This window comes from Ursus maritimus, unplaced genomic scaffold (assembly GCF_017311325.1).
Source record: "Ursus maritimus isolate PB19 unplaced genomic scaffold, ASM1731132v1 scaffold_32, whole genome shotgun sequence".
In the NCBI taxonomy this organism is placed as follows: Eukaryota; Metazoa; Chordata; class Mammalia; order Carnivora; family Ursidae; genus Ursus; species Ursus maritimus.
The window spans coordinates 26,313,122-26,337,954 of NW_024425786.1; the positions used below are offsets into that span (position 1 = coordinate 26,313,122).

The 24,833-nt window shown below is 48.1% G+C and overlaps 1 protein-coding gene across 1 annotated transcript in view; it reads right to left on the reverse strand.

The window, feature by feature from the left end:
* Positions 1-24,833, reverse strand: part of DLGAP3 (DLG associated protein 3) — a 38,855-nt gene that overhangs the window by 1,822 nt on the left and 12,200 nt on the right. The window contains exons 4-8 of the mRNA XM_040619230.1: positions 19,008-19,221; positions 18,420-18,733; positions 17,967-18,052; positions 1,009-1,493; positions 1-47 (exon numbers count right to left, since the gene is read on the reverse strand). The exon at positions 1-47 is cut by the window's left edge and continues 45 nt beyond it. Coding sequence (XP_040475164.1) covers positions 1-47; positions 1,009-1,493; positions 17,967-18,052; positions 18,420-18,733; positions 19,008-19,221 — 1,146 coding nt within the window. The remainder of the gene's footprint in view (positions 48-1,008; positions 1,494-17,966; positions 18,053-18,419; positions 18,734-19,007; positions 19,222-24,833) is intronic.

Sequence of the window (24,833 nt, forward strand, 5' to 3'; positions counted from 1 at the left end):
CAGGAGAAGTTGCGTGCTGCCCACGGCACTGCGGATCTTCTCCAGGACTGGGGAATAAGAGGAGATTCAGAAGAGGGACGGTTGCCTCTCCTTTCCCAGCCTCCAGGAGGTCTGCCCTGAATGACTCAACCCTGCCTTCTCTGGCACTCTCTGTCGGTCTTTCTCCTCCAGCCCCCTCCCCATCCCATCCTCAAGTTCCTAACAGGTGGCTCCTATCCCACTTCACCAAGAAGACTGTATCCTCAGACACCAGTGTTTCTTCAGACAACCTCCATTTCTTAAGCACTTATCCTCTTGTGTCCTTCTTTCCTCCCATGTCATGGAACAGAGGGAAACCAGCCCCCACCTGGCCCTTCAGGCTCACCCAGGCACTAGCTCAATGACCACCCATCGGCAGAACTTTGTCACTCATCAGTATATGACTCCTTGGCCCATCAAGGATTACTGAAAATTTCATGTGCCTGACTCTTGTCCTCCTAGTCACTACCCCATCAACTTAGGGATTCTGAGGTATGGCTGCGTCTCCCCTCAGATGGACTTGCAGGGAAGGGCCACGGCCTCGCTCCGTCCAGGGCCAGGTCTTCGGGCAGAATCTCCTACACCTAGGCCTCGGACAGTGATCTGACCTTGTGCACCGGCCGGCCCTCCACCTCGAAGTGTGGCCCCACTCCCTGGATCAGCCCTGGAATCCCACACCAGCCAGATGGGAACGGAGTGCCCTTGACCTCCATGGACTGGGTGACTTGGACTGGCCCCATGTCCTAAGAGGGCCGGCCCTTGCACCTGGTTCCTTGCCCAGTCCCATCCTGGCCTCGGAAGCTGCTCCCCACTTCCTTCCAAGAGCTCCCAGCATGCCCTGCTGCCCCAAGGGGGACCCCCAGAGATCCAGGCCAAAGAAGCAAACCATGAGGAGGCACACTCAAGGCCAAGCGGAGGGCCCTCCCGATCCAGGGCCCACCGCCCAGCCGCGGCTCTGAGCCCTTCGCGCACACAGGGTCCCTCACTCACTCTCCTCGGGCAGCTCGTAGTCCTCCGCCTCACGCTCCATCTGTTGGCACCAGTGCTCCAGCTTCTCCACCTCCGCCCTCAGCATCTTGATGAACCACTCGCCGTCCCGCGGGCAAGGGGACGTGCGGCCTGAGTCGGGGAGGCTGCGTGAGCCACGCTCCATCCAGGAGTCCCGGCGGCTGGACCCGGGGCCGGGGGTGGGGGCGGGGGCAGGGCCTGGCGACCCATCGGTGGCCGGCGGCTCATACGGCAGTGGGTAGCCCTCGCGGTAGGCCCACTGGCCCTGCGTGTGGACCGTGCGGAAGACTGAGTAGGTGGGGGCCCGGGGCCCGGGCTGGGGCTCAGAAGCGTGCCTCTGGAAGGAGCGTCCGAACTGCAGGGCCTTGTCTTCTGTGGCCACGGTGGCCAGGCCGGCCAGGCCCTCCAGTTCCAGGTCTGCCTGCACACCCGCTGTCACGCTGTTGGAGCGCTTGAACCTTGCCCGCCTGGTGAGAGAGGTGACTGTCATCGTGGCCCCTGCCCAGTCTTATTCCCACCCTCACCCCACCTCTCCAGGCCAAAAGGAAAAGGAATGAGAAAAGAAACGTACAACGTGATGGCCATTAACCCACGACCTTTAAATACACCAGTCCCTGCAGGTAGGTACAGAATTCCTGTTGCAATGCCTCTGGACAGGGGTGATATTCAAAATATCTAACAGTCTGTACTCCGGGGGCAGAAAAATTGCTGGCACGCACCCATCGGAACGGACACACCCAGAGGGCTAGAGCACGGCGCTGCAGAAGCTGGACCGTGGGGCAGAGCAGAAGGGCGAGAGAGGGGCCAGGGTGGTGGCTCTTTCCCAGTGAGTACCGAAGTATTTCAGCTATTCAACTATTTTAACAAATAATATGTCTTTGCTAGTTTACACCAACTGCATGGGTTTGTCTCAGCCCTTCAGAAATGAGTAAACTCAAGCCCAGAGAGGCTGTGGCCACCCGGCTAGAAAGTAGCTAGCCAGGATGCAGGCCCAGGGCTGCTGGCTTGACGGCCCAAGCACTTTCCACACCAGCTGCTAGAACATCAGGAGGAACTGCCTGGGAGCGGCTGGAGGGTGGGAGGAGCCTGCAGCTGAAAGGACTTCTCCTCTAGGGACCCCCAAAGCCCAGCCCAGAGCCTGGCCAGACACAGTCAGCCAGCGCCAGTGGAGCTGAATTAAGTTGTTGGCAGGAATGACACAGGGCCTGGAAATTTCTTGTCTTTGAGTTAATATGCAAATCCTCTGCAAAACAGAAAGTCAATTGGCCTTGTTCTTTGTCACCCCCCTCAGTTCAGAGCTCTTTCCTATGCAGAAACCCATGGCCCCTGAAGTGCATGGAGCTGGGGTCAGACAATCCTTAAAGAAGTGGGAGTCAGGAGATGTGGGGGTGGTGGGGAGAGGTGAGCAAAAGTTTGACGTCTGGAAATTTCAGGACCATGAAAGAAAGATCCATGTGTCCTAACCCACCTCCAGCCCATTATGGTCTGAAGAGAGAAGGACTTGGGGGGCTAGCTCTTGGGGGACCCCTCCAGCTTCCCTGAAGTCTCCTCCAGCCCCCACAACTTCAGTCTTCCTCTTGCTGCCCAGGCCTTCTCTCCCTGCCTGCCTTGCCTGCCTGCTTCCCTCCAGCTGGCGGGCTGCCTGCTGGGAGCCTGTTGCCATAGAAACCAGGCCCAGAAGGATGCTGCAGGACCCAGGAAAGAGAGATGCACTCATGTGCAGTCTCCAACAAGCCCTGTGTCCCCACCCCCACCCAGAGAGACACAGAGAGAGAGAGAGAGAGAGAGAGAGGGAGGGAGAAAGCAAGAACATATCCGCATTGCCTCCCACATGCTCTTCCCCCTGGCATCCGCCCTGCCCTGCCCTGGTCAGGATTTGTACCACCTCTGCCTTGACATCAGGTCAGCCTCCTTTCAAGACACCTGCATCTCCACTCAGCACAAAAGCAAAGCACTAGAGAAGGAGTCAGATCTGAGTTCTAATGCTGGCTGTGTTGCTCTGTGCCTTTGGGAAGTCACTCACCCTCCATCTTTCGCGCGCGCGTGTGTGTGTAAAATATATTATATGATACATGATTATATGTAAATACACACGCACACATTTATACTATACAAAATGATAGAAATGGGCCAGTAATCACCAAGGTACTTTCTCTCTCAAAAATTACACCTTGCATATTTTCGGATCAGGGGCCCAACATTTCCTCACCAATCCACTCAGATCTGAGCAGTCTTCCTAAAGTGGCCCTCTGCCCAACTCGTTCCCCTGCCCAAAATTCTTCCCCGCTGCCAACAAGATAAAGTTCAAGTTTCCTCTGCTGGCGTTCACCCAACATGAGCATCGACTCTGGAAGCAGTCCTCCTCTCCGACCTCATCCCCCCTGCATTCTCCTTGCTCCCCAAGTAGATACTGGCCCTGACTCTAAGCCTTTGCACGTGCCATTCCCCTGTCTAAAATGGACTGCCCCCTCCTCCCTCCCTGTCCATTCCCGACTCGAGTCATCCCTTCCTCTGCGTGCCTCCTGACTGCCCCCAGGACCATCCTCAGCCCTGTACCTCCCTCAGCAGCCTTCTTGCATATGGAAGCAGCCCCATGTCCCGCTAAATTGTTCTCTGTCTCAGCTGAGAGTCTTGTGTGTCTAACTGAACTGTTCGGATGCACGTTGGCTCCACCTCGAATACTTCTGTGCCTCTGAGCTCCAGTCCACCTTTGGCCACTTCGGAGCTCCAGCCATGGCAGACCACACACGGAAAGGTGGGGCTTGCCCCGGTAAAGACATCAGCCTTCCCTGTCTGCTTCCCTGGTCCCCTCACAAAACATGGATCTGTCCTTCAGAACCACTGCGTGTGCTGCCTTAAACCCTGGCCTCTGAGGGGTCCCAAGAAGATCACATCTGGTCTGGATGGAAACAGGCCACGTGGTCTGGAACAGAAGCATGCGTAAGTGCCCCAGGCTTCCTGGTTCTCAAGTCACGACTTCAATGAGGTCTCATCACCATGTCCACCTCAAGGAAGACTAAAAAGTTGAGGAGCTTATGGGATGCCTTGAAGCACAGTCTCCACCAGTACTCCCAGCTGGGGGACAGGGACCACCAGTACTCCCAGCTGGGGGCCAGAGATCGGCGCAGTCCCAGCAGGAGACAGTCAACCTTGTGCAAGTGGTATTGAAAACCTGCAGTGTGAGGCAAACCATGAGACTCTTAACTAGAGAGAACAAACGGAGGATTGCTGGGAGTGGGGGGGGTCGGTGGGGGATGGGCTGATGGGGGATGGGCATTATAGGGAGGGCACTTGACCTAATGAGCACTAGTGTTGCATGTAAAAGATGAATCACTAAATTCTACTCCTGAGGGAGCCTGGGTGGCTCAGTCAGTTAAGCGTCTGACTCTTGGTTTCGGCTGAGGTCATGATCTCAGGGCCGTGGGATCGAGCCCCACATCAGGCTCTGCGTTCAGTGCAGAGTCTGCTTCAGATTCTTTCTCCCTCCCCCTCTGCCCCTCCCTGCTCAAGTGCTCTCTCTCTCTCTCAAATAAATAAAAATCTTTAAAAAAAAAATTCTCCTGAAACCAATACCATACTATATGTTAATTAACTTGAATTTAAATACAAATTTGGAAGAAAAAGAAAATAAAAAATAATAATAAAACCAGCAGTGTGGGACATGATCAACCAAGAAATAAGCAATGAAACAAAGAAGCAAAGCACTGGGGAACACAGACATTTCAGGGGTGGGTGGAGACAATAAAGCCCCAGAGGCATCTAAGCCAGAGAGAAAGAGGAAGGAAACCAGGGCAAAGTCACCTAAAGGCATACAGGAGACAGAAGGGTCTCAAGAAGGAATGAGTAATCAACATGGAAAATGCTACCAGTTGAGAATTAAAGGTGTCCCTTGATTTGGCACAACAGAAGCCACTGGGGACCCGGGCAAGAGTCAATCTGGTGGAGTATGGGGGCTGACACAAATGGCAGGAGGTTGATAGGAGGTCTAGAAAACTAGGCAAGACAATTCTTTCAAAGAGCTTGGTTGAGAAAGGAGGAAAAGAAAAGACAATGTATCTTTAAGGGAGGGATATTTTAGTTATTTGTCAGTTATATGTCAATAAAGCTGGGTAAGAGAGGGGAAGAGAGGGATATTTTATTTAGGATGGCTCTCCCATGCCATATCTCTAAAGGATGGAAACTGCAGGGTATGCAGAATAATGATCGAAAAGGTCCCCGTCCTAGTTCCTGGAAGCTCTGAATAGGTTAGCTTCCATGGAAAAAGGGACTTTGCAGATACGATTATATGAAAGATCTTGAGATGAGAAGAAGAGTCAGGATTATCCAGGTGTGTCCAATTTAATCACAAAGGTCTTTGTAAGTGAAGGAGGGAAACAGATAAGTCAGAATCGGAGGAGATGGGACAACAGGATGAAGGCTGGAATGATGTCATGTGGGGACTCAACCTGCCACGGGGGCTCTGAAGACATAAGTGGGCTACAAGCCAAGGAATGTGGATAACCTCTATAAACAGGAAAAAGTGACAAAACGGATTCTTCCCAGAGATCCAGAGGCATCCGTCCTGCCAACGCCTTGATTTTAACCCAGTGAAACACAGTTCAGACTTCCGACCCCTGGGAATGTAAGACAATAAAAATGTATTATTTGATGCCGCTAAATTTGTAATAATTTATTATAGTACCAATAGGAAACTAACACAACCTGTAAAGAGAGATCAATGAAAGATCAAGAAGAAGGAGGCGGTAGTCCAAGGACCAAACAGAAGGAGTATAAATAGTAACTAACATCCTTTGAGCACTTAGTATGCGCTAGACTAAGGATTTTGCATAAAAACCGCTCAATCCTCAGCAACGGTCCCACGGTAAGAATGTTAGTATCATCCCTATTTACAGATGAGAAAACGGAGGCTTAAAGAGGAAAAGTGGACTCTTATGATCAGACAGTTATCAATTTAGTCCAGTCTGGCTGTAGAGGCCAGCACTTACACCACTCCAGTCCACTCCACTGCCTCCCCAGGACTGAGGGAGAGGGGCGGCTGTAATCAGGGAGACGATGCCTCAACCTCGGGCAGGACGGATGGCAGAGGCAAGAAGGGAGGCAAGGGAGGTGGGGCTTGGTCCAGACATGGAGAGAGGTCCCACCAGATGATCTCAATCATTACAGTGCCGTGAACGGGGAGGTGGTCTGCTGGAGATCTAGGGGGAGGGGGTCAGGGTAGAAATGATAATGAGCAGCTTTACGGGAAGCAGCCCAGCAAAGGGGTCAGGCACATGCACCGTGGAGCCAGACTGCCTAGTCAAAATTCAGCTCTCTGGCTTGTGCCTCAGTTTCCTTATCTACCAATGAGAACGATCACAGAATTCTCATGAGATAATGTATGTAAAGAACTTAGACCAGCACCTGGCCTACCCATTGTAAATGTTAGCTATTATATGGAAAGGCAGGGAGGTTTGTGGCTCTCACTGAAAAGAAAAGGAGCTGGACAAATACAATAATGGGAATGTAGCACTGAGAACCCAGCGAGGCCATTGTAGTTATTAATTATTGTGATCACTGCTGATTGCTTCCATCTGTTCTCACACAGCATTCGGAATAAAACCCCTTTTGTCCTCCAAAGCACATTGTATTATAGTTAGTAATTTGCATTTGTCTCCCTTATAAGTAGAGCCATTCCTTGCATAAATGTTGGCTGAGTGGTTGGTTGGTTGGTTGGTTGGTTGGTGTGTGGGTGGTTGGGTGGGTGGATGGGTTGGTTGGAAGGAAGAACGGTAGAGACCACTGTTCATCCCCCAATATCCCTTCTACCTTTCTAGAATCCCACAATTTGAAGCTGGACACATGGCCACTTCGAGTAACGACTCTTTTACCAGTTTCTCTGGTATAGCCATATGGCTAAGTTCTAGCTCACAAGATATAAACAGAAAGGTATGTGCAACTTCCAGGAAATGTTCTTAAAAGGAAAATGTGCCATTTTTGGTTCCTTCCTCCTCCCTGCTGACCAGAATGCAGACGTGATGGCCGGACTCAAGCAGCCATCTGGGAATATGAGATGGAAGCCAAGTGCTAAGGATGGAGAAGCAGTAAGATAGAAGGAGGCTGGGTCCTGACACTGCACAGCACCTACCAGCTCTCAACTGAATCTCTGGGCTTCTTCTAAGCAAGAGAGAAATGCACTTCTGTCATCTTGGGGCTTTTCTGTAACTCACAGCCAAACCTAATCCTAACAATAACAGATGAATTTTCAGGGTAGTGAAGTCCAGAGCTTATGTCCCTATTTAGTTCTGGATCTGGCAGTATTTGCTGTGGTCTTCACAACAGCTGTAAACACAGGATAGAAACCAGCCTCAGTTGTGAATCATCCCTAATTCGTAACAATGCCTGTCACAATATTTTCTCCCCAAGCTTTTTAACAAGGTTGAGGAGGCCTCCCCCCTCGAGCTCTTCGGGGTGACAGTGATCACATTCCTGATGTTGCTGGAAGTTGTTATATGGTTATTTCAGGGAGACGTTTCTACTGTGATTCTCTAAGGGATAACACAAAGGGCTCTGGGAAGAAACTGGTTTATCCCAAGAGACACGGTGTCCACGGAATTCTCCACAACCACGAGTTGTCAAGAGGTTTTACCAGGAGTATTGGGCAGCAGGCTGGCAGGGGTGGGAGGAGGCACTGGGCAGGGAAGGGGAAGGGCAGTAGCATTTTAGCAAGGCACAGCCATTGTACTAGCGCCCTCTCTGAAAAAGCATCTAAGGGCTTGAACATATAATCAATCGGGGGCCCCGAGTCTACCACCCCAGCCTGAGGGCTGTGACTGTGATGCCGAGGTGGGGCCAGGGTGGAAGATTTAGGAAGAGCCACAGGTCAGTCTTCAGTGGAAGACTGAGGAATGGAGGCAGTGTCCACACCCAGGGCTTGTGGTCGATCGGCAGGGCATTGCTTTCACATGACTGCTCTGGGAGTACAAATTCATGAAGGGGCACCTGGGTGACTCACTCCGTTAAGTGTCTGCCTGTGGCTCAGGTCATGATCCCAGGACCTTTCCTCCCTGGCAATTTCTAAACCCACATTGGGACTTGCATCCTTGCTCAGCAGGGAGCCTGCTTCTCTCTCTGCCTGCTGCTCCCCCTGCTTGTGCTCTCTGATAAATAAATAAATAAATAAATAAATAAATAAATAAATAAATCTTTAAAAAAAATTCATAAGGGTGGAAGCTTCCTTCCTGGGTCTCAAGGGGCTCTATTCTTTCAGTACATGCCATGCCCAAGGTCCCAAAGCCAGAAATTACCATGATGCTAAGGAATGAGTGGTGCGGAGGGGGCGGCCTTCCTACGTAGAGTTCTCCAGCTGGCCCTGTTTGGGCTTAATTGATTATAAGTAGGGCTGTTAGATAAAATACAGGACTTGCTCTTAAATTTGAATTTCAAATAAATAACGTAATTTTTTTAGCATATCTCATGCAATATTTGGGAACTACATATACTAAAAATTTTTCAACATTCATGTCTGATAACCAAATTTAACTGAGCAGTCTGGTGTTTTTTTGTTTATTTTGTTGGTTTTTGCTACATCTGGAATTTAAGATAAGGTCTTAGTAGGAAGGATCTAGAGGTAAAAGATACAAGGGGATCCCCATAGTTAGAGTTTGAGGCAAAAATCACGTGGTTTCTATGTTCTTAAAGGGCCCCTTTAAGAATGTAGAACATTCTTCTAATATTTAGCAAAGGTATTTGATGCATTCTTTTATCCTGGCCCAGAGTATGCTGGGTCTGTGTAGACAGGTGTTGTAGGATGCCCTGAGACAGCGCTGGTAACAGTTCCTTAAGTATGCTCCCCCCCCACCACAGGGCCTTAGCAGATGCTGTTCCTTTTGCCTGGAACACTCTTATCTCCCACTTCCACCTAGTTAATTTCAGTTCACCTTGTTAAATTGTGTGAGTTGTTCATTGAGATCTCTGCCCAAATGTCACTTCCTCAGGGAAGTCACACCAAACCCCTCTGACTAGGTCAAAGCCCCCATGACACACTCTCACTGTCACAAACCTCTCCTTTGTGGTGTCACCACATCTATACTTCTATGCCATTTATAAGCTTCTTAGACTAACATGGCCGTACGCCTCACAGGGCAAGGGCTGTCTGGTTCCGCTGACCTTTGCATCCTCAGTGCCCAGCAAAGTACTTGACAAATAATAGGGATCCAATAAATATCTGTGGACAAATGAATCTTGGGTGGGGGTGCTGTGGAGATGGAAGTAAAGAAGCACCAACACCCATACCTGTGTGTTTCCAAGCCAAGCCAGCACTGATAGTGAGCAATGGGAAAAACCCACCAAGCAGTAGATCTGAATTCTTCACCCAACAGGTTGGCAGGGAACACACTGAAAGGTGGAAAGGGAGAGACCTTTCCTCCCTGGCAATTTCTAAAACCAATGTGCAGAGAGAGACGACAGATCCTGGGACCAGTGAGACAGGAGTAAGGACAAGAGAGTCCAAGAAAATGGGGCGGCAGCAGGTGGGGGCTCCTGGAAGTTTGCCTAGAGAGGCTGCTGGTAGTCATGGCTCGCTTTTATGTACCATTTGGGGCATGGTGTGTGGTAAGTCAGACTTAAAGTGCCAGGGACATAAGGGACAGAAAAGACAGTGCAGGTGTACAACTAAGGACGCCCGCAGCAGACAGGCAAGGGAGCCTGGCCAGAGACATGCGCCAGATTTCTCCTCTCCCCACCTGTCACCCCCTTGGATTCCCAGTGTCATCACCTGTCCCAGGCAATTCAGTTCTGCAGACATTGATCCAACACCATCTCCCCCTCCCCAGCCCACCCCACCAGGACCTCACAAATACCTATACAGGCGCGAGGAAGACCTAACTCTCTGCCTGTCCCCGTCCTTTCGTGACTTGGCTCCAAAATCTTCCCAGATTGGTCCGCTTCTCTCTGTATCTGCTATCAGCCTGGTCCAGACAACTGATCAATACAGTAGACCGAACTAACTTAAGAAACTCCCACTCACACACCCCCAAACACGTAGAAATGCCGGATAAAATAAAGTCAAAAGGTGTTTCTGCTGCAGGGCCACGCTTGAAAATAGGAAGAGGGACATCTTTGGGTACTAGAGACAAAAAGGAAATTCAAAACCTAAGAAGTGAGAGGGAATCTAAGCCAAGTGAGCCCGGGAATATTGGGCCAGACATATGCTAGAGGCTAGATGGTAGTGCCCAGGGAGGATGAGAGGAGAGCCCCCAAACCCTGCATCCTGGGGAGCTGGAAGGAGACCCCGTGGATAAAGCCAGCAGCCAAGAAGGGTCAATTCCACTTACAAACGTGGACTGGAAAACTCAGGTCATGCTCCAGGAATGTGGCCAGGAAGCAGGATGCTGAGAATACGAACATTAAGGCTGTTTTGTGTGTGGGCGTGCGTTCCAGTGAGCACCACCACTGAAATACAGAAACCTCCAGCTGAGACAGGAACTCTAAAACTGGTCCCAAACTCAAGCAGTACTTTAGCATAAAAAACACGGAACCCATCAGGAAGGAGTGGGCAGTGACAAGGAATAGCGAACACATAAATTGTTAAAACATGGTTGTAAATCTAAACTATTAAGCCATAAAAGATATCAAAACAACTGATTTAGCAGAGTTTCTTTGAAAGAGGTATAATCAAAATACTAGACAAATACAACATGGGAGATGGGCGGAGGGAGTTAAGAAGGAAATTAAAGTGTTCCAAGGTTCTTGGTGTTTGCCTACGAAGGACAGAAATACTCACTAATTTTAGACTTTGTTCGAAAAAAATTAAATTAAGTATATTTGCTAAAACTTTGAGGAAAATCACAACTAAGAGGTAAACTTCCAAACCAGGAGAAGGACGACGAGAAATAAAGTAAATTTGATCAGTTCAATGGAAGGCAAAAAAGTAGGGGAAGAAGAAAGCAAAAATAAAGCGCGACAGGGCACTTGGCTGGCTCGGGAGGTGGAGCACGGGACTCTTGATCTCGGGATTGTGAGTTCAAGCCCCATGCTGGGCGTAGAGATTACTTGAAGGAAAAAAAAAAAAAGGGAAGAAAGAGCATATCAAATAGAAAAATTTTAAAGAGATAATAAAAATAAGTCCAAAGAAATCAGTAATGAAGATATATATACGTAGCTTAAATATGTCTACTAAACGTTAGCTCCACACGGCTTACAAGCAACCGATCTACCCTTAACATAAGGGTACGGGGAGGATGAAAATCAAAGAATGGAGAAAGATACTTTGGCACGCTCACCAAAAGAAAGCAGCCATAATAGTAAAATCAAGCAAAATAGACTTGGAGGCAAAAACCCATAGTAAGGATGAAAAGCAGCCTATTTATGATAAAAGAACTAACCCACAAAGAAGATAAAACAATCATAAGCCTGAATATGAACGGGACTCGCAAACTAAAGAAAAAATTAATACAATCACCAAGGGAAATGACATACCCACAATCATGGTGAGACTGTTTTTTTTCTTTTTAAGAGAGAGAGCGTGGGGGAGGGGGAGCCAAGAGGGAGAGACAGAATCTTTTTTTTTTTTAAGATTTTTTTATTTATTTATTTGACAGAGATAGAGACAGCCAGCGAGAGAGGGAACACAAGCAGGGGGAGTGGGAGAGGGAGAAGCAGGCTCCCGGCGGAGGAGCCTGATGTGGGGCTCGATCCCAGAACGCTGGGATCACACCCTGAGCCAAAGGCAGACGCTTAACCGCTGTGCCACCCAGGCGCCCCAAGAGACAGAATCTTAAGCAGGCCCCACCATGCCCAGCACAGAGCCCATCGTGGGGCTCCACAGCCCTGAGATCACGACCTGAGCTGAAATCAAGAGTCGGATGCTTAACCAGCTGTGCCACCCCGGCATCCCACGGTGAGACATTTTTAATACAACTCTCTCAGAACTGCTAAATCAAACATCCAAAAAGAAATCAAACATTTGAAAAATATAATGTATAAGTCTGACCATCTATATTAGAAATATATATATATACACACATATATATGTATATATATGTATATATATATATGTGTGTATATATATATATATACATATATATATAAACAGAGGAAGCCTCAACAAATTCTAAGGAATAAAAATATCATACAGAATGCATTGTATTACCACATGCAGCAAATTTAGAAAGCAGTAGTGAAAAAGTAGCTCCGAACCTCCCCCCGCCAAAATTTGGAAGCAAAAAAAAAAACAAAAAAAAAGAACTTCAAAATCATTCATCGGTGAAAAAGGAAATTATGATAAAAGCTACAAGCTATTTAGAACTGAACAGTAGAAATACTGATTCTCAAAACTTATGAGGTACAGCTCTAGCAGTATAGTTAAAAGGGAATTTATAGCCTTAAAAACACGTTAGAAAATAAGAAATCGTGTTCAAGAGGCTATTAAAAAAAAAAGACAAACTTGGTAGAAGAAAGAAAATAAAGATAAAAGAGAAAGAAACAATAGAGATGCTAACCAAATCCAAAAGCAAGTTTTTTTAAAGACCGATAAAATATAACTTTAAAAATGTATTAAGGGGAGGGGGTTAAGGGATGGGGTAACTAGGTGATGGACATTAAGGAGGGCATGTGACGCAATGAGCACTGGGTATTATATAAGACTGATAGAAAAAAAGAAAAAAGACTGATGAATCACAGATCTGTACCTCTGAAACCAAAAATACATTATATGTTAGTTAATTGAATTTAAATTAAATATATATATATGTGTATATATATGCATATATATATATACATACATATACATATACATACATATATACATATATATATATATTAAGGGGCACTTCAGTGGCTCAGTCAGTTAAGCAACAGACTCTTGATTTTGGTTGGGGTCATGATCTCCAGGTTGCGAGATCAAGCCCCTGCATCGGGCTCCCCGCTCAGTGAGGAGTCTGCTTGAGATTCTCTCCCTCTCCCTCTCTGCCCTTCAGCCCACTAATGCTCTCGATCTCTTTCTCTCTAAAATAAATAAATAAATCTTTAAATATGTGTGTGAATATACATATATGTATCTATATACATACAGACAGACGTGTATACATATACATACATATATGTGTGCATATGTATATGCATACACACACACACACACTTATATATATATGTACTATTAAAGGGGCACCTGGATGGCTCAGTCAGTTAACCATCTGACTCTTGGTTTCAGCTCAGGTCATGATCTTAGGGTCTTGAGATCAAACCCCTCATTGGGCTCCATGCTGGGCAAGGAGCCTGCTTAATATTCTCTCTCTCCCTCTCCCTCTGCTCCATCCCACCCACTTGCACACGTGCTCTCTCCCTCTCTCTCTCTAAAAAAATAAAATAAAATAATTTTTTGTAAATAAATAAGAATATATTAAAATGATAAAATAGACAAACCTCAGATAAGACTGATCACGAAATAGAGGTAAGACATACATATACGGTATTAGGAATGAAAAGCTACAGATACAATAAAGACTTATAAAATCATACTACTAGGACAAAGGATATTCGTGCCAAAAATTTTTTCAAAACTGTCAATTTTTGTAAAATGGTCCATTTTCTGAGAAAAATATAAATCACCAAAATTGACTCAGGAAGAAAAAGAAAACCCGAACAGGTCAATAACCATGAAAGAAACTGAAGCTGTGATTCTGTAAGTTTCTCCTATCCCCAAAAGGCATCAGGCCTAGATAGTTTTATAGGCAACCTTTACCCAACCTTCAAGGAATAGACAATTCCTACTTTACACAAATTGTTCCAAGGGGGAGAGAGAGAATGCTACCAAATTCATTTTAGGAGTCCAGCGTCACCTAAATACCTGAATTGAATAAGCACAATAAAGCAAAATCGTCAGCTAATATCACTTATGGACACAGATTATAAAAATCTTACAGTAACAGCTATCCAAAAATCCAGTCACGTACAGAAAAATAACACAGCAGGACTGTGACCAGCATGGCTGGACTTCCGTATGCCCATTCTTCTCTTTGTCTTTGGCCATAAGCACCCTGATCTTTAGCTATGTGTCCTGCTCTTCGTGCATTGCTTCTCAATGGAGACTGTCTGCCACAGCCTCCCTTGCCACTGGATGTCACCACACCATTTGGTTTCGGGCAATGTGATGGAGGTGAGAGTGTTGGGTGTAACTTTCAGGGAATCTTTTTTAAGAGGCAGCACCGCATTCCTCCTCCCCTCCGCCTTGGTACTTCTCAGAACGCAGGCAGGATGGCTGCAGCTTGGGCTTCCACTCCTGGGACGGAGGTGATACACAGAGCGAAAGAACAGCAAGAGAGATCCTGACACTGCCCTTGGATCTCCATGCTTCTTCTTTTTCTAAGTGAGAGAAATGCACTGAGGAGACTACTGAGGTCCTGTTACAGCCGAACTTCATCCAAACAGATGATAGTATCGAGCAGGGTTCATCCCAGCAATGAAAGAATGGATCAACATGGAAAATCTATTAATCTAATTCACATTACAGATGAAAGGAGAAAATCTATGATCATCTAAGTAGATTCTGGAAAAGCATTCAATAAAATTTCACCCTCATTTTCTGTTTAAAAAGAAATAAACGTAAAACCTTTTAGCCAGCTATGAATAGAAGGGAATTTCCTTAACCTGATAAATAGTATCCAACAAAATCTGTACCAAACATCATTACACTTATGAGTAGGATTTAAGAAGATATCCACTAATATCAGGAATGGGACAAGACTGCTCCACTCAACAGTGAACTAGAAGTCCTATTCAGTACATTATTGCAAGAAAAAGAAGTTAAAAGAATATGGATTTAAAAGAGATATCATCCTAGGGGCACCTGCATGGCTCAGGCAATTAACTCTTGATTTTGGCTCAGGTCATGATCTCAGGGTTGTGAGATCAGGACCCATGTCACACCCAGGTCGGAGCCTGCTTAAGATTCTCTCCCTCCCTCTGCACGCCCCCACCCCCGCTCACACATATACTCTCTTGCTCGCTCGCTCTCTCTCAAAAAAAAAAAGAAAGGAAGACATATCCTCATTTGAAAAAATAAAACAGGACAAAATCAGAGAGGGAGACAAATCACAAGAGACTGTTAATCATAGGAAACAAACAGGGTTGCTGGAGGGGTGGGGGTGGGGGGATGGGATAACTGGGTGATGGACATTAAGGAGGGCACGTGATATAATGAGCACTGGGTATTACATAAGACTGATGAATCACTGACTTCTACCTCTGAAACCAATAATACATTGTATGTTAATTAATTGAATTTAAATTAAAAAAAAAAAGAAAGAAATATCCTCATTTACAGAGAACGTGCCTGACTCAAACCCATCATGATTTTCAGGTAAACTATAAGTCCCAATAAGAGACAGCAGCGAAGTTGGTGAATTCAAGATCACTGTATAAAGCCTTATGTTCTCCCATACACTAGTAGTGCCCAATTATAAAATACAATAGAAAAAAAAGGATCCTCCATAATGCAAAAGACCGTCACCTTTCTTCTGGATCAGGAAACATTCCCGCTCACTAGCCTCCCGGCGCTCACTATTATTTCCCTCAAATCCATTCTCCACTTAGCAGCTAGTGATCTTTTGTAAACATAAATTAGACCCTGTCATGCTCCTTTCACCTTTTAATGGCTACTCATCAGTCATAATTAAATTCCAGTTCTTTATCATGCCCATTCTCTGCATGACCTGGAGCCTGCCTATTCTCCGATCCACTCCCTCACCACAGCCCCATCCCATTCCACACCACGCCAGAACCTTCTTTCGCTTCCTGATGCGTGTCAAACTGTCCTGCTGTAGCGCTTTCATACATGCTCTTCCCTCTTCCTGCAACACTTCCACCCCCAATCATCACCTGAGTGTTCCTAGTCAATCCTCGAGTCTCAGCTTAAATGTCACCTGCTTACCCCAAACAAGATCCCTTCTCTCTTAGTTTTTTTCTTTCATAGTCCCGCCATAACATGTAATAATATCCCATGACATATTATACCATAATGTATAATCATATTTTTAGTTGTGGGTCATTTATTCATTGCTTCAGTTCCCTTCGAGACCATAACTTCTATGAGGGCAAGACTCATTTCTTCGATGTTTCCCTGAGATTTTAACAGGAACGGTCATAAAACAAATGCTCAGTAAGTATTTTTCAGAATGAAAGAATGAATGAACAGATGATGGAGTTTGCTGACTTCGCCTGAATCTCAGTAGAATGCCTACTGCACTCTTCCCAGGATTCAGGCTTGTTAGGAAGAATGGGGGGACCCCTGGGGGTCTAACTGAATGAGGGACCAAGAAGCCTTATAAGGGAGTGAGTGGGGGTAATGGGCTTGGTTTATGGTCCCTGGGGCAGTAACAGAGTTGGGGGAAGAGTTCTCAACACAGGGCTACATCCCTCCATGACTCCTACCCCACCTCTCAAGAACCCAGGTCATGGACTTGCAAAGTGGGTTTGCCATAAAGTGCTACTTTTCTGGGATCTTTGTGGTATATTAAGAGTTTGAAGGAGGGGTGCCTGGGTGTCTCAGTCGATTAAGCATCTGACTCTTGGTTTTGGCTCAGGTCATGATCTCATGGATCGTGGGATTGAGCCCTGCATAGGGCTCCTGGCTCAGCAAGGAGTCTGCTTGAAGATACTCTCCCTCTGCCCTTCCCCACACTCTCTCTCTCTCTCTCAAATAAATAAGATCTTTAAAAACTTATTTATTTATTTGAGCGGGGAGAGAGCCAAGGAGACTCCCTGATGAACACAGAGCCCCATGCAGGGCTTGATCCCCCAACCCTGAGATCATGACCTGAGCCGAAACCAAGAGTCAAGACACTTAACCAACTGAACTACCCAGGGGCCCCGATAAATAAATCTTTTTTTAAAAAAGAGAGTTTGGAGGACGGTAGCTTCAGGAATGATGGGGGAAATAAGGCAACTATCTATCACCCTTGATGGAGGCATTTACAGCCTCAGGAGCATATGAAACCACACGGAGCTGGAGTGTGCATGGAGAAAAATGGTGAATCCCACAGGAACCCCAAAAAGCCTTGATCAGGCGCACACACGATACTCCCAGGGAATTCCAGAAATAGCTAGGGGAACTTTAGGGGAAGGCAAAAGGCCCAACAATGGTGACTGGGAACAGAGCTATGAGGCGCTGCTACTAGGACTCTAGTTTTCTTCCTCCTGGGAAACACAGATGACCTTACAGCCACCCTACTTAGGGCCACTGGCCTGGTGGCACTGCAGCCCAGAGGGCAGATGGGCCACCGAGACCCTGCCACATGGTCATTAGAGAAAGCGTCTTCCCATAGGATTAGACTGAGGGACTCCTCCCAGTAACCCCTCCAGAGCTGGAAATGCTAACTTTTCAGCTGGAAATTAAGGACACGGTGTTTCTGAGGCCACGTAATGCCAGAATAGTGGCTGCTGGTAATTCTACCATCTCAGGTACATCACAGACTCGGGCATACAACAGGTACCCTGACTGGTTAAAGGCTTGTGTGAGCCAAGCGAGGAGGAGTGTTACATTTGTCAGGGGCCCCTGAGAGGCAATCTTCATGTTTATTTGTTTCTTTTTGAGCTCACATAACTTGTACACCAGGGGCAGCAACGAGGGACTGGGACAATCCTGTTATCCCCCGGAAACACCAATTGTTGAAGGCCTGCTCAGCACCTACCTGTTACCTCTCCCTACTGTCCCCTTCCTCCAACCACTCCTGCCGCCTCAGAGCACCCCGGACAGGCACGGGTACAAGGAGAACTCACTTTAGGTCTGATGACTGCCCTGGTGACATCTCTGAGGAGATGACCTTGCAGCCGCTCCCCATCAGAAGGTTTTGGTCTCCCGTCCAGAAAGAGACAGTGTGCAGGCAGACGGGACCAAGGAGGGCATTATGCGGTCCTCTCTCCTCTTCTCCCCCAGGGAAGCCTGAGACGGACCCCCCCAGACCTACCTCTTGTCCTCTTCCACCTGGACGCCGATAGAGTGGAACTCTCTTCGACTCCTGTTCTCAGTGTCCGAGTCTGAGATAGTCTCCACCTGGGGGCAGGATTGGGGGAGTCAGTGGCCGGGGCTAGACCCGGGACACAAGACCACCCTGTGGGAGACAGGTGAGCAGAAGCTAAGCGCCAAGCCCATGGGCCGATTCTGCAAAGACAGTCCGCCCGAACAAGAAAAGAGACCCAGGAGGTCAGAGGCGTCAACCTGGCCACCCCTCTCCACTCCCCAGGAGAGGTGATGTTTCCGGGACAAGCGACAAGGGAGTGGGGCTGGCACTGGTCGTACCAGCCCTGTGGATGACCAGCCACAGGGTCTACGTGCAGCTCAGAGCAACCGCACCGACCCCCTTAAGCCGTCCCCAAATAGCCCGGGCCTGAGCTCGCTTCGGCACCCCCTCCTTCCATACCTGCACCCCTATGGACGGCCGCCACTTCCGCTGCCGCGCTAGGCTCCGCAGCTCCTCCCTGCCGGGAATGGTCTTGATGATGAGTGTAGGGGGCTTGGGGCTGGCCCGGGGTGGCACCGGCGCCAACTCCAGGGTGCGCGCGCCCATGGCGGGGCCGTCCAGCCCGTCCGCGGAGCTGCAGCGCCGGGCCGGGCCCTCGGCGGCCGTGAAGCTCTCGTGGGCGGAGTCGGTGCTGCTCTGGGCGGTGATGGAGATGCGGGGCGGGGCCTGGCTCCCCGGCGGGATGGGGGACGGGGCCTTTCTGAAGTTGAAGGCTGGGGCCAGGAACGCAGAAACGCAGAAACGCAGCGGGTGAGAAACACGTCCCGGCGGGTGTCTGTGGCCCTCCACCCCACACCCACCCGGCGCCGGAGGGACCCAGCAGGCACGCGGACTCCACGGGCCAAGGCTTGTTCTCCCCATCACCCGGCCCAGAGAGGCAAGCCAGCTGCCCAAGGTCACACAGCACAGGTGTAGCGAGGGCCGGCACCGGAACCCAGGGCGCTCTCCGACCTAGGGCCGGGCCAGGGGCAGACAGGGCACACTCACAGGAGCCGGGCCTCCCTGAGACAGAGGCAGGGGCAGCAAGGAGGGGCAGGCAGTCGTCGTCTTGAGAGCAGCCGGCCTGGATGGCCCGGAGGTAGCTGTGGCTCCGCATGCGGAAACAGCCGGGCAGGTCCAGGGCATCCACCGCCTGGGACTCGAGCTCCCCAAACACGGACCCGCACACGGCCTCCAGCTGCTGGTTCAGCTCCTCACTGAGCTGTGGGCAGGGGTCGGGAGAATAGTTACGGGGGTGCTGGGACGGAAGCGGGTATCTCTGAGGCGCTTTGCCTTTGCAATACAACCAGATGTGCAGAGCCGGTCTCTGGGTGACTCCTCTGCCTTTGGGCGAAAAGAAACCCCCACTCTGTGCAAAGAGGGACGGAGGCCCCTCTGCCCTGTGCTGCTCTCCAGGCCTGCCTCGGGGGTCTTGGGGTCTAGCCTTTCCTTGAAATACTCCTCCCTCCAGCCCATCTATGCCTCTCCCAGACTCCTGGGACCACCCCATCTTCCTCTCCACTTCGTCCAGCCCCTCACACTTCTCACACCTAACCCTGAGGGAGACAGCCAGGGACATCCTCCCTCCAGCCCAGTCTGGAGGTGGGGAGTTGCAGGGAAGCCCACCTTTTATTTGATTATTTATGACCCCTTCCATTACAAAAATGACTGACAGCAGCCTACAGAGATACATAGCATGGGGCTGGGCAGAAATTAATGGGTAAGTGATGGAGCAAAAATTATTAACCTTCAAGTGTTCCAAGCCGTCTCCCACCTTCTGCCCACTAACTAGGGTTCTGATTTGGCCTGCTGGTTCCTTCCCTGCCCTCATCCTCTAAGGCAAGTTCACCCCTTGCTGACTGAGGTTCTTGTTTTTGTCTTGATGTTTTGTGGTACAGAATCCATGGTGCGTAAAAAAATTAAAGCAACTAAGAAAAAGGCAAAACAAAACCTCTGCTCATGGAACCATGTCCCGGAGCACTGCACTAAGACTAAATATACCGTGGAGAATGCAGCTTCCGTTCATATTATATGAGGAAGGTAGCACAAAGGAAAAGTAAAGGTGGGTGGTCCCAGGGACAAGCTCTACCCCCAGAGCACATGGGTGCGCATTTGACCCTGAGCTTCCAAAGCGTCAAGGAGTATCGCCTGCAGGTTGCCGGCATAGCCTATGGAGGGAGACCTACCCAGACTTAAGAGTGGGCTCTGCTCCCTCCTAGTACTGTGGCCTGGGAAAAGTACTTAAAGATTTGGGGCCTCCGCTGAATCACCTGCCCGATGGGAATGATAATGGTACCATCTTCATGGGGCTATTTAGGGGACTCGAAGAAAAACATGGGAGGCACTTGGTACGGGTACTGGTACACACCAAGCCCTCAGTCAGTGGCATGTGAAGGTCTCAGGACCTACCTGGAAATAGGCCAGCACTCATGAGAACCACAAGTGATTACGTAGAGGCCCGTGGATGGAGTCGAGGACAAGTCCTCAGTAGAACCCACATGGTAAATGTGGTAGCAAATGTCCCATGGCTGCGTCTCGTGACATCTCCCAGGAAGGAGTCATAGCGGCATATTTATGTGCAATCCACAGATAAAGTAGTGGCTTGATCCACGTGTACAATGCAGCTCAACGTGTCCATAACTCCGCCTCCAACGCGTAACATGATGTCACTAAATTCCACCTCAAATTGAGCAGAAGTTTCCATCCAGTTCGACTGAGGGGCAAACTAAGGCTCAGAGGGGGCAGATGAATAGACCAACAATGCCCAGCTTGTAAGCGATTTACTCAAGTCAAATGCCAGGTTTCCTGGCTCTTTTGCCAGGCTGAATCAGAATCTGCTGGGGACCTTTTAAACCTACATTAACTCAAGCTCCACCCCAAGGACCTGAACCCTGGGCTCTCTAACTATATGCCTCTCTTTGCTTTGGCTGCCTAGAAGCTCAGGGACAAAATTTCCTGGAAATTCAGATTCAGTGGTTCCCATGTGGGCCCAGTAATCAAAAAGGGGTGTCTGGACCTCTTTCCACAGCTTGTTCTAAAGGAACTTCATTACAAGTGTACAGAAATTGTGGGTCATGGAAAAATCAACTCAAAATCCTGTAGAAGTGAAGTTGTGCCATGTGTGGCACAAGCCACAGTCCTGTGGCAGCTGTGGCTTTCACCACAACCCTCTGCAAGTGCACCTCTCAGTTTCCTATCTCTGGACCCCTGGGGTACGAAGGACCAGCAGTGCCTGGGTATTTCCTGAAGCTCAGAAGCTAACCTAACTCCTGCTATTTCTAGGCCAGGCTCAAGATACTCCCCAGCTAGAACCAATCCCGCTCAGAGGATCCTTCCTGGGGCACGGGACAGTTGATCTAACCCCAGGAGAGAGCATTCTGGTCTCACCTCTAGATACCGCAAATGGAAGGAATCTCATTCTGCAGCTTATCTCTGTATCTCCAAGCCTCTCCCGTGAGTAAAGTATTAGGCACAATATCTGGCATATAGCAGGTGCTCAATAAACATAATGGACTATTACTAGTAGTAAGAGGTTCTTAAATCACAGTGACAATACCTTTCGGAGGCCTCTCCTTCCCAGGGTCTCCAAAGCTCTTGAAATCCCAACTATACGCTATTCTTATGACCAACTCCATCCAAGGCAGACAGAGGGAGGATGAGAAACTCCCTGGGGCCACATGCTTGCCATCTCTACTGGAGAAAAGGAGCTTCTGAAGTTCCCACAAGGGACCAGGACCCAAGGGAAACACAGACTTGTATAGACTCCCAGAGGAATATTGCATCTGTGTTGATCTTTACTGTATTACGATTATAAAACTGTAACATTGTGCTGTGAATTCTTCTATTATCCCTGCACGGCCTCCCAACCTGCTGCCCTCGGACCCACTTTCAGTAGAGTCAAAGTCAAAGGATCCTCTTAGAAAACGGGAACCTTAGCCTCTGTCCAAGCCAGACTCAGGACCAGTAAATATTTCCAAGGATGCGGGATATTTAGAAGAAAATACTTTGCTTGGGTATAACTGAAAATTGTCTGTGCTAGAGTCAGTGGGTTCGTCTGGGGGCTGCACAACATCCTGTATACTTTACCTGTGTCCTTTGGTTTAGCTAACCTTGGAAATCACTCCCATTTCAAAACACTCTAAAACACTGGATAAAATATAAGAAATGTTTTATATGCATAGCTGAGCTCAGAAGAAAGCGAAATATGTCCCCAGGGGACAAAAGCAAAGAGGAGACTGGAAAATCAGCATATTAACTGTGTGAGTCAGTGCTGCAAACAGCCCAGTGGTGGTGGGAGGTGGGGGCACAGGTTGCTGGTCGGAGGGACCAAAGGGCTTAGGTATTAACAGCCACTTGGGTGTAGGAGTAAGGCGTTGGGTCCACATGAAACACAGCATTAGGAATGAGAACCTCCATAAACGTAGGAAAGGGGAAACCTTTCATGAATGGTAGACTAAAAAAAAAATCAATTATCAGCACAGACTGATGACAAGAAGCTCGTCTGCAGTCTAGGCATTGGAGGGAGGGAAAAGTAGGTAATCTCCTACGATTTTTGTACCCATAAGCTGGTCTTCCCATAGACACAGGATTCTGTGGGCCTGTGGGCCTGCACGGCCCAGACACCTCCTTGCAAGTTAAAAATTAACAGAAAATGGTCCCAAACCAAGAATAGTCTAACAGAAGCAACTGCAAAATATTTTCTGAGGGACCCACTCCTAACCCAGGCTCTTCAGGATTCTCACAAAGTTCCACTGAAAATGAGTTCACACCAGACCATGTGGTACACTAGACCTGACGTAGCCCCTGATGATATCCACCTCCTGGCTTTAACACCCTTGTGTAGGCCCCTCACCTTGAGTATGGACTAGACTTATCGTAAGGAATAGAACGTGGAATGTCACTGCTGAGATGAGATTACAAAAAGCCTATGGCTTCCATCTTGGACACTCTCTTTCTCTCAGGGTCTTTGCTCTGGGAGAAGCAAGCTACTATGGTATGAGTAGCCCTATGGTGAGTCCCACGTGTCAAAAAACTGATGACTCTGGCCAATAGCCAGTGTGGATCTGAGGCCTGCCAACAGCCATGCGAGTGAGTGAGGAAGCAGATATTCCTCCAATCAAGCCTTGAGACGACTACAGCCCTGGCCAACACCTTGACTGAAGCCGTGTGAGTCACCTGATCCAGAAGGCACCCACCCAAGCTGCACTCAGATTGCTGACCCACAGAAATGGTGAGATAATAAGGATTTGTTGCTTTAAGACACTACGTTTGAGGATAATAGGCTGTGTAGCAAGAGATAACCCATGCAAACTGTGATATAAACAAAAGCTAAGCTTTTATTAAGTTAAGCCACCGAGGATGCAAGCTTTACCTGTTAGAGCAGCTAGTGTTACCTTAGCTAAAACAGATTAACTTTTAAACTACGTTTAAAACTTCTGGGGCACCTGGGTGGCTCAGTCAGTTAAGCTTCTGCCTTCAGCTCAAGTCATGATCCCAGGGTCCTGGGATTGAGTCCCACATCGGGGCCCCAGCTCCACAGAGAGCCTGCTTCTCCCTCTGCCTCTGCCTCCCTTTCTCTCTCTGTCTCTCATGAATAAATACATAAAATATTTTAAGAAAATAAAATAAACCATGTTTAAAACTTCTAAAACTTAAAAGATAAAACTGAAAACATAAGGAGAGAATATAAACTTTGAAAAGAACACTAGAAAGATTTAAAAGGAACCAAACCAGATTTCTAGAACTGAAAAAAAGTCAAATTAAAAGCACAATTAATGAGTTAAATAGTAGATGACACACAACGGAAGAGAAAATTGGTAAATGAGATGATACATCTCAGGAAGTCACCCAGCAGAGAGAGGCAAAGAGATGGAAAATATGAACGAGAGGTTAAGATGCATGGAGGAAAGAATAAGAAGGTCCCACATACAACTAATAGGAGCTCCAGGTGAGACACTAGATAGAATATAGAAGCGGCAATATTTGGAGAGTTAATTAGACTGATGGAGAATTTTCCAGACTCCTGGCTTCAAGCATGACAGAGTGTCAGGCAAGACGGCTATAAAGCTAGACAGAACTGTCAAAGACAACCACTTCATCACTCTGAAAAATCAATCAAAGGCATACAACAAAGAAACGTATACATGAAAATTACTGAACAGCATGAGTCCATGGTGTCCTTGCCTGGGGCTGCTCCCATGACTCAAGTTCCCAGCTCTATCACTTGCAATAGTTCAACCAGGGTGAGGCAGGCTGTGAAAACCAGCTGCTTCGTTGCCACTGCCAAAAGGGGCTCACTTAATTTGGAACATTGTCGTATAGTATCAAGAATGGGGGTGGGGGCGGCTGGGGGGAGCTGGAGGGAGAACAGGAATAGAGGAATAGCCAGCAGCACTGCTAAGCTGAGATTTCAGCGCTGTTTGGGGCAAGCAATGGACTGAAAGACTAGGCAGGGATTTGACAGAGGAGTTCCAGGAGATGAGATAGCCAGGGAAGGTCTGATAAGCTCTCCACATATCCCGGGTTAACTAGAGGTGACCGCATGCACAACAGAGACAAAGAGGCCTCGAGCTGCCCACACCTCTCTGGCCAATGGAGCCTATGCACATGTGGGGCAGTAACATAAGGGAGAGCCTGGCAAAAAAGTAAAATCCAGGGTAGGCTGAAAAGCAGCCTGAAGTTTGTACTCCCTAGTCCACACACAGAACCATAAGCAGAGAGAAGCCTTTCTGGCTCAAGGTTATTGGGCACAATCTCTGGCTGAACACTAAGCTATACAGACACAAGGACAAACCCCCTCGGAAACCAGGCTTAAAAATAAAAACAAGAAAGAAA